Source organism: Azolla caroliniana, unplaced genomic scaffold, assembly GCF_043228905.1.
Source record: "Azolla caroliniana isolate FFs.n. ecotype wild unplaced genomic scaffold, voAzoCaro1.0.p SCAF_8, whole genome shotgun sequence".
Classification (NCBI taxonomy): domain Eukaryota; kingdom Viridiplantae; phylum Streptophyta; class Polypodiopsida; order Salviniales; family Salviniaceae; genus Azolla; species Azolla caroliniana.
In genome coordinates, this window is record NW_028230443.1 from 15,439,896 (window position 1) to 15,454,373 (window position 14,478).

Here is a 14,478-nt window from a genome sequence, read left to right on the forward strand (position 1 = left end):
AACATGAAAATACTCTTAGAACTAACTTCCCTAACTTTCCATTGCAAGAGTGCAATGTTTTAATGAGGGGGAGTGTCACGGACACACCAACATTACACTATGACAAAGCACAGATGATGAGGCTACAAGTGTGGAACTTAAGAAGTGATGAGACTAGGAACTGTACAAGCTACGAGTGATGAGACTATGAACTTAGAAAGCTAGGATTAACTAGAGAGCGTGAAGACAAACATGAAAATCACGAAGACAATATGGCATGAAACGAGGAAAATAGATTGATGTGTCAATGACTGGCGACGATGGTAACTCCAGAAGCAAGGGCGATGACGAAGACGGGTAATGCTTCCAGTTAGAAGGGATTCAACACCGTCATTGGTTCTAGAGTTACCATCATCAACATCCCTTCGTTTTCTATCTTCCTCGCCATCTCTATCTCTTAGTTTCTTTTGATCATCGTCTTTGTCTTTTCTCTCCTAGTTTCTTCTCATCATCATCGCTATCTTTGCACTTCTTATCATCTTTCACATCCCTATCTCCTAGTTTCTTCTCATCATCATCTCTATCTCCTAGTTTCTTCTCATCCCTCACATCTCTATCTCCTAGTTTCTTCTCATCATCATCTCTATCTATGCACTTCTTATCATCTTCCACATCCCTATCTTTGCATTTTTTGTCATTGCCATCCTTCTCCTTGTGTTTCTTACCGTTTCATCTCTATCTATGTGTTTCTTATTATCTTCATCACTTTCTCTGCGTTTCCTATCACCTTCATCCCTGTCTTTGTGTTTTCTATCATCCTTTGTATATGTGTCATTGTGTTTCTTCAAAACCTCAACATCTCGGTCTCTATGTTTCTAATCCTCATCATTTCTTTCTCCGCTTCCATCATTGCCATAGTCAAAGTCTCTTTGTCAACATCATTGCCTTCATTGCTTTGTCTTCGATATCATCATCTTCAACCCTCTTGTTGTCGTCATTTCTAATTCCAGATTCGTCATCCATGCTCCGTCGTAGTTTGCAATTGGTGTGTCCGTGACAGGGAGTATGTTACGGGCATGACCATATAATATCCTGTGGTGAGAATTTACCGTAGTATTCTATACACGTGGATAAAGTGTGAGGGTTAAACGAGAGAGTAAAGAAGGGGAGGATTACTTTTAATCCTCACGATTGAGACAACCCATTAGGCCAAGTGTGAACTTGCTTGGGGGGCTTAGGTCAGGCTATAAATATGAGCCCTAGCTACCCTCATTTGACCCATTATCGACTACGTCGAGACTCTGACATTGTGGTGGGTCAAATCTTGTAGCGAGCGTGCCAACACCAGGTACGACTCGACGCCACGCCGGTGGTATGGGACGCCGATCAAGGCTCGAGTCCATCTCGATCCCTTCGCTCGAGGGTGGTCAGGTGGATTAGCACCCTTTTTCTCTCTCTCCTTTCTTATTTATCTATCTTTTATCCTTATCATATGCTTACATTTGATCATCACTCTAACAATTGGCTTATGGTGGTGTGCTTATCGGTCTGGCACACTTGGACCAGGAGTTGTAAGTTTGTTTTTCAGTGGCAAAAGCTCTCATGCGGTGAGGTTATGATAAATATCTGGTTTGAGCTAGTGGCATGGCTATGTGAACGGTATGACTCAATTCAGGGGGAACTAGATGAAGCAGAAAGGGCAAGCTCTAAGTTCTTGTTGAAATGGGGTGGTTCTCCCATGGTGGTCAAATCTTCGACAAGGCCTAAGTGGAACTACCAGGCGCCTAGGTGGTTGTTTCTGTCGATGGCTCCCAATATTGTAGGTATAGCTGAAAAAAGAGTTCATTTGGATAAGTAGAGATTGTGTAAATACGTTTGAATGAGTATAAATGAGTATGTTTCAATTTTTGGGGGGATAGGGGCCGCATGAGTTTTGCTGAGTGTTTTTTTTGTTGGTTTTGGAGTTGTTCCTCCGTGCTGTATATAGTAATCCCAGTGTGGATTCGACTTGAACTTTGTTGTATGTATTTGGTTTGCGAACTAATGTGAAGTAGTGTTTTTTTGGAATAAATAAATAAAAATAAAGTAGCATATGTACAAAAATATATCACATAACTAGAACATATCAAAACATAAACAAATTAATTTTGCGTCTTTATTACAGTCTTTTCAATTAATGAAGTCTTTGATTATTCATAAATGTGCATTATATATTCAAGGTTATAGGTACATGAATTAAGTTAGGTGACCAAAATGAATGGAAAATGCAAAAGATGATGAAACTCAAATTTTCGTTTTCGATAGGTTATTAATAACATGCCTTAGAGTGTATTGCGCATGAAGTAAGCATAAAATTGAGCATAAACAATGAGATTATAGATGAGAGAATGAACTCCATATATCATTGTTAGCATTGTGCCCACACACTTTCAATGACTTCAGGGAGAGGAAACAAGAAAAGAATTCTATAATAAAACTATTAATTGATGGGTTTTGAGCTTAGACATGGGATGTATTACACCACGATCATTACTTTTTGAAATCCAAATTAGAAAAGATGAGTGAGTACAAGTTGTACGGAAAAACATATTACAAAATATGAGTAAATGCACTCTTCTCAATGAAATTCACCGTTCTAAAGCAATTGTTAAATTATTTTGTGCTTCCTTCAAGGTGCATGAGTGTTGCAAAAGTGAAGAAGAAATGATCATCATAAAGAGCTCCATTGAGGGAATTCATAATGAAGTACTTCATCGGAAAAATAGTTCACATTAAAGTGTTGTATTATGTATAATATAATAATTAAAGTCTAATAAGCAAAGATATCGCAAATTTGATGGTCTTCAACACATTGGCACGTCAAAAACAGTCTCTTAAAATGTATGATCATCAAGTAGCACAATACGTTGTATAATGTTCTGCGTAATTTTTAGAAAAGTTCTATGCAAACATAATATTGCATGTTCTAAAGAAGGTTAGAGCTACATTTAAAATTCCAGCACTATTGAGAACCTAGCCAATCTTTGATATTATATTATGGTGTATTGATTTTCCCTAGCATTTCTGGCGACTTTCTAAAGAAAAAAATATTTCGTTAAAACTCGAGCGCCAATTGATAACGTAAAATCTAAGTCATGCATTGGTTTTCTAAAGCATGTTTCCCAATATCCATACCTTTGATGTGGCATCAAAAGCACAATATTGCCAGCAAGATATCCATTGGTTTCCTACACTAATTTCGCCTTAACAACTTAGCACATATAAACAAATATAGAATTGTCACCCCTCCCCATCTCTCTTTCCCTTAAGGTCATGAGTAGCTTTTTAACAAGATTCAAAGTTAGCGCAAAAGACGTATGTATGAGAAGCACGCTTCACCATTCAGCCACAAGCCCCAGGGTAGTTGTTAACTTGTCATATGTAAGAAAACAACGCATCATGCATGATAAGGGATATATAGTTAGTTACCCTTTCCCGTACATCATGCATCATACAAAAAAGGGGTGTCAAATCAAAATATGAATAACAACTTCTTAACTCACCATGAGAATTTCTTACTAGAAAGACCTGGGATAGTGGTTGGGACCATATGAAAATAAAGAAGCACAATATATAAGTTTCATTGTTGTGAACATCTTTAAGACAATTTAAGGCCCTACACTCATGTACAATGAACGATTACAAGCGAATCTTCACAAAATAATATGTAGTCTTTTTTACTTTTAAATTGAATATTTATGTCGGCCTAAAATTCAATTGCACATGGTCACTTCAATCAAGCATCTAATGAGTCTCCCTATTGTATAATTCAAATTGTCAATTCAACCAACTATCGAGTTTCATCTATCCTCATTTACAAGCATGAAGGTTTTTTCTCATCACCCCACATGAGGTTTTCTCCCCAAACAAGTAGCAAATCACAAATGTCACATTGTGATGTCATCAATGTAAAGAGTTATCACAATTTATTCCATCCCAAAGAGATGTCATTGGCAAAAGGCCCAAAAAGGAATAATTGGACAAACATCAACTATCAATTGTTGACACTATGTCGAAAGGTTCAAAAAGGAATCATTGGACAAACATGTACCATCAATTATTGACTCTAAAACCACAAATAGCAAGATGACTTTGAAAGTGTGGTCGGTGTGTCGGGTGCATAAGAACTCTCGTTGGGTATTGATCATTCTAAGGGAACATTGACAAGGCGTAAATAACCTCAGGACATATAATAGGTAGTTTAAGGCAATACAAACAATGTATTGCTAGTGTCTGATTATTGACTTGTAGTGCATTGTTAGCATTTTTTTCCAAAAAAAAGTATTCTGCATTAGTAGATCATCTGCATACATGTGGAAATGATTAGGCTAAAAACATTACAATGGCTCTAGCCATGATGACCTATAAAAAACCACAAAGAAGCAAAGTGAACGACTAAAAAGAATGACATTGGACATCCTATCTGTAATGAACATCTAGCAAAACCCCTTTTTGAGGATGAAGCCTTAGCATCCTAACTACCTTAATAGATTGATTAGCAATAACATGTTCTAGATGAGTTGATGGGCTACGTGAAGTAGCATGTATTATGTGTAAACGCAAAAGAAACATTACATTGTGCTTTACCATGTAATACTACACCTTCTCTTATCAACATTTTGTGCCCTAAGAACCTTTGAGGTCAACACATAGTCATCCATCCCTCTCTCCTATATGGTAGGCTTATCTTGCTACATTGACTTAAAATCGTTAGCTACTAATTTGGCAACAATCTATCTCTCTATGAAATGCTCCTCATGACACAAATATTAAAGGTCAAAAGTGTACATGTAATCAAGGACAACCAACTACCTTCAGGCAAAAAATGCTATTTGGTAGCATTCACTTGACCATCACGTTTTTTATCATCCATAGTGACATTGATTTAAGTTGAGGATGAGGATATCATGAAAGGCCCATATGTAGGCATGAATTTCCCATCAACCCTCTGGGTGTATCTTCGTATAACAACATTCAATCCACTTAAGTGGCATCACGTCAATGCACAATGCCCCTAAATGAATGTTGCTCAAAATCAAGGGCATTCTACAATGTAAGGGCGCTCAAAAAAATCCCCATGCGTACATATAATTGCGTAAACAACAATGCTTGTGTTAGCTCTCATGAGCATTCAATACAACTCTAAGTGTGTTACGAGCAATTGCTTTAGGAACCAATTCGAAAGCCAATTTAAATTGTTACTAGGTATGATAAGTAGGAAACCAAATATCCTAGCACTTGGGACAAACCCATGAGGACCTATATGTCTGGGATCACGTGGCTTTGGGAGCCTAAGGTGTTAGGCTATTTAAAGGCAACTAAGTATCCCCTTGCTTACATCCTAAGATGTTGTTGAAACTTTATTGGTGAGACAAAGCTCTTTTCTATTGGATCTTTATGTTCTTTACCTAGTAAAAATGTCTTCTCGTGTGTATGTGTAAATTTAGGAACTGGTTTTGCCCTAATCAGTTCAGTTCGGCTTGAGCCTTGCCAAACCGACCTCAAACCGATTAAGAAGGCTCAAGCTTGAACCGAACTGCCAACCCATTTAAAAACGGTTTAATGGCTCGGTTCAAGCTTAAGCCAAGTTGTTGCCGACTCCTAACTGCAAGAGTGCAATGTTTTGGGAATGATAAGCACAACCTCAGGGTTTTATTCTAAAGCTAATTTAATGGTTTAAGGTTAGGATAGTGGGAAACCAATTATCGTTGGACTTGAGAAAAACCCTTCGGGATTGAATATATGCGAGAAAATAGTTGGTGTTTTGGGAGAGTAAGGTGTTCGACTATTTACACAAAGACAACTAGAGCCCCCTTTATTATAACATCTAGAAATGTTGTTCAAACTCTATTAGTGAGACAAACACTCTTCTTTTGGATCCATTTGTCTCGACATCCAAGGCAAAGGTAATGCTTTGTGGTATGGGACACTGATGATATTTTATCTTCATCTCGTGACCTTCACTCAAGGGTGGTCAATGGTGTTGAGCAACCTTAGAACATTATTTTCTTAATCCACAGATTCATTCAATAGAATTTCAATTTGTGATAAAGTGGGAACGAAAGCCCTTCTAAGGATATCTACTCCTCCTCGTTGGTCCATATTTGCACTGCACATGCATTTAATGGGCCAATGACCTGGCAATATTCCTTCAACAAATACCCTAATCAAAGCAAGGTGTGGGGTGTGTGTGTAAGTAAGTATATATTAATGAGGGAGGTCAATATCTTCCTAATGTAAAGGACATGAACAATACGTTCTGAATACTACAAGGAGTATGAACATCGATGTTGACTCTTCACTCCACAAGTGGTGTTTCCAAAATCTCGAAAAATATTGCTCAATATGATAAGTAACAATGATGTAGAAGAGTTATGCCACTATCACACATTAACGCTCGGTGAATACAAGCAAAAGCCTCTTAGATTAGAGGGAATAAAAATTATGAGACGCACATAGTTGGTGCATGGCGAACCACATCAAAGAGCATAAGAGTTAAGAAGCTTCACTAGATGGTGAATAAGGTCAAATTACATGGGAGGCAGAAGACCCATCTATGATGTATATCCAAAGCTTGGTAAATAATGTCAGAGTATGACTATTATCATAGATGTTGAAGAACCTATGAAATTCCATGTCAATGGGTGTAATGTAGAATAGAAGACTGCATGATGGACACATGCCAATGCATGGTAAATAATGTCAAAGTGTGACAAGTACATGAGAGGCAAAAGAAGTCACCCACACCCTTTCAAGAAGGTGGGCAAATGACATTCCAGTAATTGGGCAGTATCGTGGAATACAAGAGAGCATAGACCGGACCATGCCAAGTGTTTGAGATGCAGAGAGAGACGACACAACACACAACATTGGGACGGTAGAATAAAGCCATGAGCACGAAAGGTAATGGAGTGACGAAAGAACCTACGAGTGATAGGAGTGCGAGTGCAACAAACATGCCATGCTTGTGTGTGTATGTGTATTATGTGTATGTGTATGTGTGTGTACATATATGAAGGGTCCACAACATGGCCATTAACCATGGCTTCTCAATAGAATCTTCTCCTCACAATGGCTTGGGGATACATATACATATACATATACATATACATATACATATACATATACATATACACCATGGCTTTTCAAGAGAATCTTCTCCTCACGATGGTTTGGGGATACATATAACACATACATATACATATATGTATGTATATGTATATGTATATGTATATGTATAATGTATATGCGTATATGTGTAGCCTGTAGGTATATGTATCCTTTCTCTTCAGGTCATCCTTAAAAAACGAGCAAGAAAAAGAAAAGACAGAGAGAGATGTGGGGTCCACGCAATCCCCGACCGGCTGTAGCCCGTCGCATCCCGGAGGAACCGGAGATAGCCCGTCGCTCGAATATGGCGCCGCGTGGCATGCCACGTGGAAAGCAGACAAAAAAAGGAAGCGAAAGAAAGAGAGAGAAAGAGAAGAGCCTCTCTTTCCTCCCCTCTCTCTCTTTCTCTCTCTTACACACACACACACACACACACACACTCTCTCTCTCTCTCTCTTACACACACACACACACACACTCTCTCTCTCTCTCTCTTTCTCACACACACACACACACACTCTCTCTCTCTCTCTCTCACACACACACTCTCTCTCTCTGTCTCTCTGCAGAACAAAAGTTGCAGAAGAAGATGCAGACGAAGCAGAAGCTCTGATTCTTCCTTCGATTTCTGCTGCTGCTTCTTCTTCTTCTTCTTCTTCTTCTTCTTCTTCCTTGTTGCATGCATCTCTCCTTTCTCTCTCTCTCTCTCTCTCTCTCTCTCTCTCTCTCTCTCTCTCTTCGGTGTTCTTCTTCTTACCTGATTTAATCTCTGCTTTGATGTGATCTCTGCTTTGATGTGATCTCTGCTTTGATATGATCTCTGCTTTACGCATATCCTTTTCCTCCTGTATCCCCTTTCTGTCGCTGCGTACCTGTTTCGACAATTTCGTCGCGTTTTCTGCTCTTTTGATGATGGCTCCTCTCCATTCCTCAGCTCGGTAAGATCGCAGTCGCCGCTTTCCCTTCAGCTTAATTCTCCAGCGATAATTCGCTGGAGCTCTTCCATCTTCGGCTACTGCATTTCTTCTTCAACCATGGCCATCTCTGCAGGCAGACCTGGATAAACTATGGATCCAAACTACTGCGCAAAAAAAAAATTCCTCCAAACGGTATATATATAATTCACGCTCGATTCCTTGATAAGAATTCTCTGAATATATATAAGTCTCCATCACCATCGGCTTTCGAGAGCTATCATCATGCTTACGCTGAGTGGAGCTTCCAGAGCTTCTGATGTTGCCTTTCTCCTGATTCTTTCTTTGTGGAGCTTCTTCTTCGCTCTGTCTTCAATGGCTCTCAATGATGAAGGCTTAGCGCTCCTAGCCTTCCGCCAACAGATAACCGCAGACCCTCTGGGAGCACTTTCCCTGTGGAGCAACGCAGACATAACTCCCTGTGCCTGGCTAGGTGTTGTCTGCGATGAAAACGGTAATGTGAGCAAGCTGCTCCTGCAGAATAAGGAACTCTCAGGCTCCATAGCCACGGAGCTTAGCAAGCTCGGTCGCCTTAGAGCTCTCGTCCTCTCTAACAATTCCTTCACAGGTCAAATTCCTGCTGCCGTTGCTTCAATGCCTTCCCTGTGGAAACTTAACGTTAGCAGGAATGTCTTATGTGGTTCCATTCCTGAAGGACTCAACTCTGGAGGGAGCTTACGCATGGTAGATATGTCAGGAAACTGTCTTTCTGGACCGATCCCTGCGTCGCTCTTCACTCTCTGTGGAAGATTGAGATATGTAGACCTGTCTCGTAATAATCTAAGTGGCTCCTTGCCACCATCCCTGGCGAGTTGCCCTCGTCTTGAAGGTTTAGATTTCTCTGTTAATTCTTTTGATGGTTTCATACCTGATGCCTTCAGCACTCTCCCTTTACTTCAGCTTCTCTCGCTAAGCCATAACCGTATCTCTGGAATCATTCCTCCTTCCCTTGCAGAATGCACTTCTTTGAGCCATCTCGACCTCGGCAATAATATCTTAGACGGTTCCATTCCACCTTCTCTCGTCAATCTTGGCAATCTGACTTTCCTTTCGGCGGGGCAAAATCATCTCTCAGGCGAGCTTCCTTTAGGTCTTCTTTTTCATCCGAACCTGCAGCTCGTGAATCTTTCTTTCAATGCCTTATCTGGCTCCTTAACACCATCTGATCAAAACTCAGCTATTTGTCCATCCCTTCAGTTGCTTGATCTTTCTGCAAACAACTTCACAGGCTCCATACCTCTGACAATAGCAGCCTGTGTGAAGCTTCAGTTCCTGAACTTTTCTACTAATCATCTGTCAGGCTCTATTCCCGACCAGCTATGGCGTCTTTTCTCAGCACAGACAATTGATCTTAGTGATAATAACCTGAGCGGTGAGATTTCTTCAGAGGTTGGAAGCTTGAGCAGCTTGTCGATTCTGAGACTCGGCTCTAATCCAAGTATAGGAGGATCCATCCCATCTGAGATAGGCAACATTTCAGATCTGATCATCTTGGACATGGAAAATATGAGCCTTAATGGAAGCATTCCTTTGTCTCTTGCAGATTGCAGGTTTCTTCTAGAGCTGTAAGTATACGTGTGTTGCATGTCTTTGTGCCTAAATGTATCTAAGATCATGTTATATGTGTGAATAGTAGAGAAATCTCTCAAATCTTTGGATGATTCTGAAATCTCATCGCCATTTGGCAGTGATCTTTCGCACAACAATCTAACAGGACGAATCCCTGAGTCTTTTAGCAACTTGACGTCCTTGAAATTGTTCGACTTAGAAGCAAATGGTCTGTCCGGTGAGATTCCCGAGTCTCTAGGGAACCTTTCAAACCTAGAAGAGCTTGATCTTTCCATCAACAAGCTGACTGGAGAGATACCTTCTTCATTGGGGAACATTAGATCTCTCTCTTTCTTCAACGTCTCATTTAACAGTCTCTTTGGTTCCATCCCTCGCAATGGCTCTTTGCAAAGGTTCAACGAAACTTCCTTTCTTGGTAATGCTGGTCTGTGTGGCTCTCCGCTTGTGAATAGTTGCGCATCTGCTACTGCCGTTGTTCCTCCTTCACCAGAGAAGAGACCACGTGTCCTGAGAGCTCCTGCCATAGCTGCCATTGTTGCCACTGCCGTCATCGCGTTTGGTGTTGTGTTTATCTTCCTGATGAATTTCCGAGTATTGAAGAAGATGACTGAGGAAAGGGTTTATGAGAGCACGCCTCCTTCTCCGGAGACAAGCCCCATCCTTGGGAAGCTTGTTCTCTTCAGTAAGACCTTACCAGCAAAGTATGAAGATTGGGAAGCAGGTTCGAAAGCTCTCTTGGATAAGGATAGTATTATTGGCAATGGAACCCTTGGGACAGTGTATAAAGCAACTTTTGATGCTGGAATTTCTCTTGCCGTTAAGAAGCTGGAAACTCTGGGAAGAATTAAGAATGCAGAAGAATTTGAAGAAGAGATAGGTCGATTGGCTAATGTCAGGCATCCTAATGTTGTCGTGATGCAAGGGTATTTCTGGTCCTCGGCTATGCAGCTTCTTCTCTCTGATTTCATCCCTAATGGCAGCTTGCATTCCCATTTGCATGATGATAGCTATGGTGAGCTGAATTGGAGAAGGAGATTTAGGATTGCTCTTGGAACTGCCCGAGGTCTCGCATATCTTCACCATGACTGTAGGCCACAGGTACTTCATCTAGATCTGAAGTCCTCAAATGTGCTCTTAGACCATAGCTTTGAGCCTCACATATCGGACTATGGACTTTCAAAGCTCCTTCCGATGCTGGATACCTATGTAACAAGCAGAAGGTTCTATTCTGCATTAGGCTATGTCGCACCGGAGCTAGCTTGTCAAAGTATACGTATAAATGACAAGTGCGATGTGTATAGCTTCGGTGTTATCCTGCTTGAGCTTGCCACCGGTCGGCATCCTGTAGATGAGAATGATCACGGAGGTGATTCCTCTGTGGTTCTATGTGATGTGGTGAGGTCTGCCATGGAAGAAGGGAGAGGTATCAGGTGTATTGATCGTAATTTAAGAAATCCGCCTGAGGTTGAGGTCATGCAGATTCTGAAGCTTGGTCTCGTATGCGCAACTCAGACAGCTTCCAAGAGGCCAAGTATGGCCGAAGTTGTTCAGGTTCTTGAGTCTATAAAACCTGGGAGTGACGAGAGTCTCTGAGAGTTAGAGCTTTGTCTTCTTCTTCAAAGCAAAGGTGGCCATATGTATTCAGGGTGTACTCTATCAAAGCACAAATGTATGGGTGAAGAAGTGGTGCAGGTTGAAATGATTGCTCTGTCATGTAGAGATTCTTCTTGAAAGTAGAGATGGCCATATAAACGCATATGTATTCCATTTTTCAGAAACACAAATAGTACAGGCAGCGACATGTGAGCATCATGACCATACACAAATGTATGAAGTGGTACAGATAATGTCTCTGAGATGACAAGAGGTTTCTTCCAAACAGAGCTAGCCCCATTGATAAAAGATCACAGGGCTGGTGATGTCCCTGAGATGGCTACAGCTTTATTCAAAAAATGCAGCATGACCATATATGTATGGATGAATTGGTACAAGTCCTAGTCTACATCCATAAACCCGTGGAATTTGGAGACAATGTATCAAAGGTGATGCTGTATATGTATGCACATGTAATGAAGTGGTATCAATCTTTATTTGAAGATATGAAAGCATGGAAAAATGACGTCTGAGAGGTTATACTCTAGCAAAAGATTTACTACCGGTCTCCAGTGGAAGCAACAACTACCAGTTCCCACTCTCTTTTTATACATATATTTATACCAGAACATGACATGGCTTCCAAATCAAAAGTTTTTTCAAAGCCCTGGTATGGTGGAATGATTATTGCATGGCTTGTAATTTGAAAAAAAAGACGGAATTCTTGGGTTTTTATGATCCCCAATTATGAATTGAGAATACGGTCCTCCTCCTTCGTTTTGTTTTTGAATGTTTTAGTCGCCATTGATTCTTTCCGGAAAGAAGCTTGAAATTTCTTTCTGGGTGATTTGGATATTTTTAGAGAGTTCTTTTCATCTCATATCTCAAAGGTTTTATTTGATACCCCCAAAGGACAAGATTGTTAGGTTTCTGAGAGAACAGTTTTTGTAATAGTATATACATGAATCTGAGTTTTAACAATTGTTGAATGTACAGTCTTTCTCATCATGAACAATTATGCAGCTTATGGAATGATGTTTTACTTAAATCTCATGAAAAGATTTTTCAGGTACATACGTAAGGGTATGGGGCTTGAGCCTTGAGGTTTAGTGACTTGGACCTGGAATTTGCCAGTGTTTGAGTTTTATAGCTACTTCTTTTCACTCTTAATCGGCTGAGTTCTGTTTGCATGCATGAGTTAATAGGAAAATATGACAAAATAGCGAATGGTTAAGAGAAATTTATATATAAATTCCTCCAGATTTTGTTCCATGTACGAGTGTTTTCTGTCTTTTCTATATCGTCATTCTCATTACAAAGCTTGAAGATTGAGTTTGTGGTTTTGCGAGTTGTGTTTGGGTACACGATTGATTGATCCTAATCAAAAGGTGTCTTTTTCTTTTATGTAAGCATCTAAATGAAAATGGGAAAGGTAAATATGTTTACTAGGAAATTAGAAGGATTCTTTGCCATGCTATTAAATGAAAGTGGTTTTTTGTGTAAAATCTCATGGAGTTGCAGGTTGATCATGTCAAACCCCGGAAATTGATCTGCAATGCCGATGTTATGAAATCCATTGATAAAATACTGTCTGTCTTTGGCCAATTTAAGGCCATCCTGAAGGTGGGTGCTTTAATGAATAGAAGAAGATCGAGTGAAAGTGATGGCTTTTTTTTTTTCTTTGTGTATGACGAATTTAATACACCCACCAATATGGAGGTTGCTTTTAATGAATGGAGGATGAAGTGATAAACCATTGTCTCATGTCCATCATGGAAGTGGTGGCATTTAATGAAACAGTATAAGATCAAGCAGAAATCTTGCTTGATTCAGATTGTCAAGCAAAAGCTAGAAGAGTAGTAGTATTTATATAGTCTACACTTCCACACAACTATACATATATACATAGTACATACTACATATATGTACCTACATCATCATATAGACATACATACCTTATTACCTACACATACATGCATAGTACTTAACTACACACACGATGCAATAACTCAATAAGCATTAATAATTCCTTCTTGTTAACTAGCCTCTTGAGAATCTAGAACTGAAATGACGGATTTAAAAGGTTGCCTGCCTTGTTTGGCTCAGTTAATGAGCCTCCACAGGAAAAGGAAAAAAGTGAGGACACAGAAGAGAGAGAGAGAGAGAGAGAGAGAGACAAGGGGGGCATTTATAAGTCTTGGCTGAAGTCAATAGGAGACGAGTGTTCTATATTCGTATGTATGTACAAACTCTCTCAATTGAGTGCAGGCAATGGGGGGACAAACTCCTTAAACCCAGAAGGCCTTACAAAGAGCTATTGTTGCGTATAGGTTGTTCGGAAAATGGGACCCTGGATGTTACAAAAACCCAAGTAAAGGATAAGAAATGAGAAGGTAAGATTGGTCATACTAAGCCATCCCAAACCCTTGGATACATGCCTTGTTTTTTAATTATATTATTGTGCCCGCCTATAATGGATCTTATATGTTTTATTGAGAGAGTGTGTCTAATTCTTCTCTCTAAGTTGAGAGTGAGAGAGAACGAGATGAAATCTATTAACTAGTAATGAAAAAGATGATATGCAACAAACTTACAAGCTGGAATAACCTTGTGAGAGCCAAAGCCACAAGCATTCCATGATAAGCAATTTCATGAGTCTTTGATACATTGCACATATTTTCGTATAACCTAAAGAAGAAGAGATCCCAATCAACTTGAAAACAAAGGAATGAGCATTTGGGTACAATGTATAAAGGCGCAAACTGTTGAGAATCCAGTCCCTTCGGATGGGATGGAGAACCAATCGGACCGGTCGGAAGTTGATCAATTGAAGAGGCGGATGATAGCCGGCTTGTCCGAATCGGAATTCGGATATTACACGTTGGAATCTAATCGGATGGAAGTCAATCGGCTCGCGACCGATCTGACCAATCCCGATTGTGGTTGATTTAGCTAGTAGCCGAATCAGATGAAGGTGGAATTGGACAATGACTAATTTGACCCGTGGTCCAACTCAGCTGAATCAGACTCATTTAGATTGGGGCTATATTCATAAATAGCCTAAATGTGCCCATTGGGGCTATATTTGTAAATAGAAATATAAGTATGTAAGTGTAAATATAGCTAGGGCAAATAGTTAAATGATGATATATATTATAGTTGAATAGTTGTGGCTGTTGTGGAGTGAGTTAGAGGCGAGCAATTGTGGTTGTTA

The 14,478-nt window shown here is 39.9% G+C and overlaps 1 protein-coding gene across 1 annotated transcript; it reads left to right on the forward strand.

Annotated features, from left to right (window-relative positions):
* The first annotated feature begins 8,326 nt into the window (after positions 1–8,326).
* Positions 8,327–12,253, forward strand: LOC147861068 (uncharacterized). Its single transcript, XM_087323402.1, has 2 exons — positions 8,327–9,667; positions 9,791–12,253. The coding sequence occupies exons 1-2, from the start codon at positions 8,328–8,330 to the stop codon at positions 11,262–11,264; spliced, it is 2,814 nt and encodes a 937-aa protein (XP_087179528.1). The 5' UTR covers position 8,327; the 3' UTR covers positions 11,265–12,253.
* Positions 12,254–14,478: the final 2,225 nt, after the last annotated feature.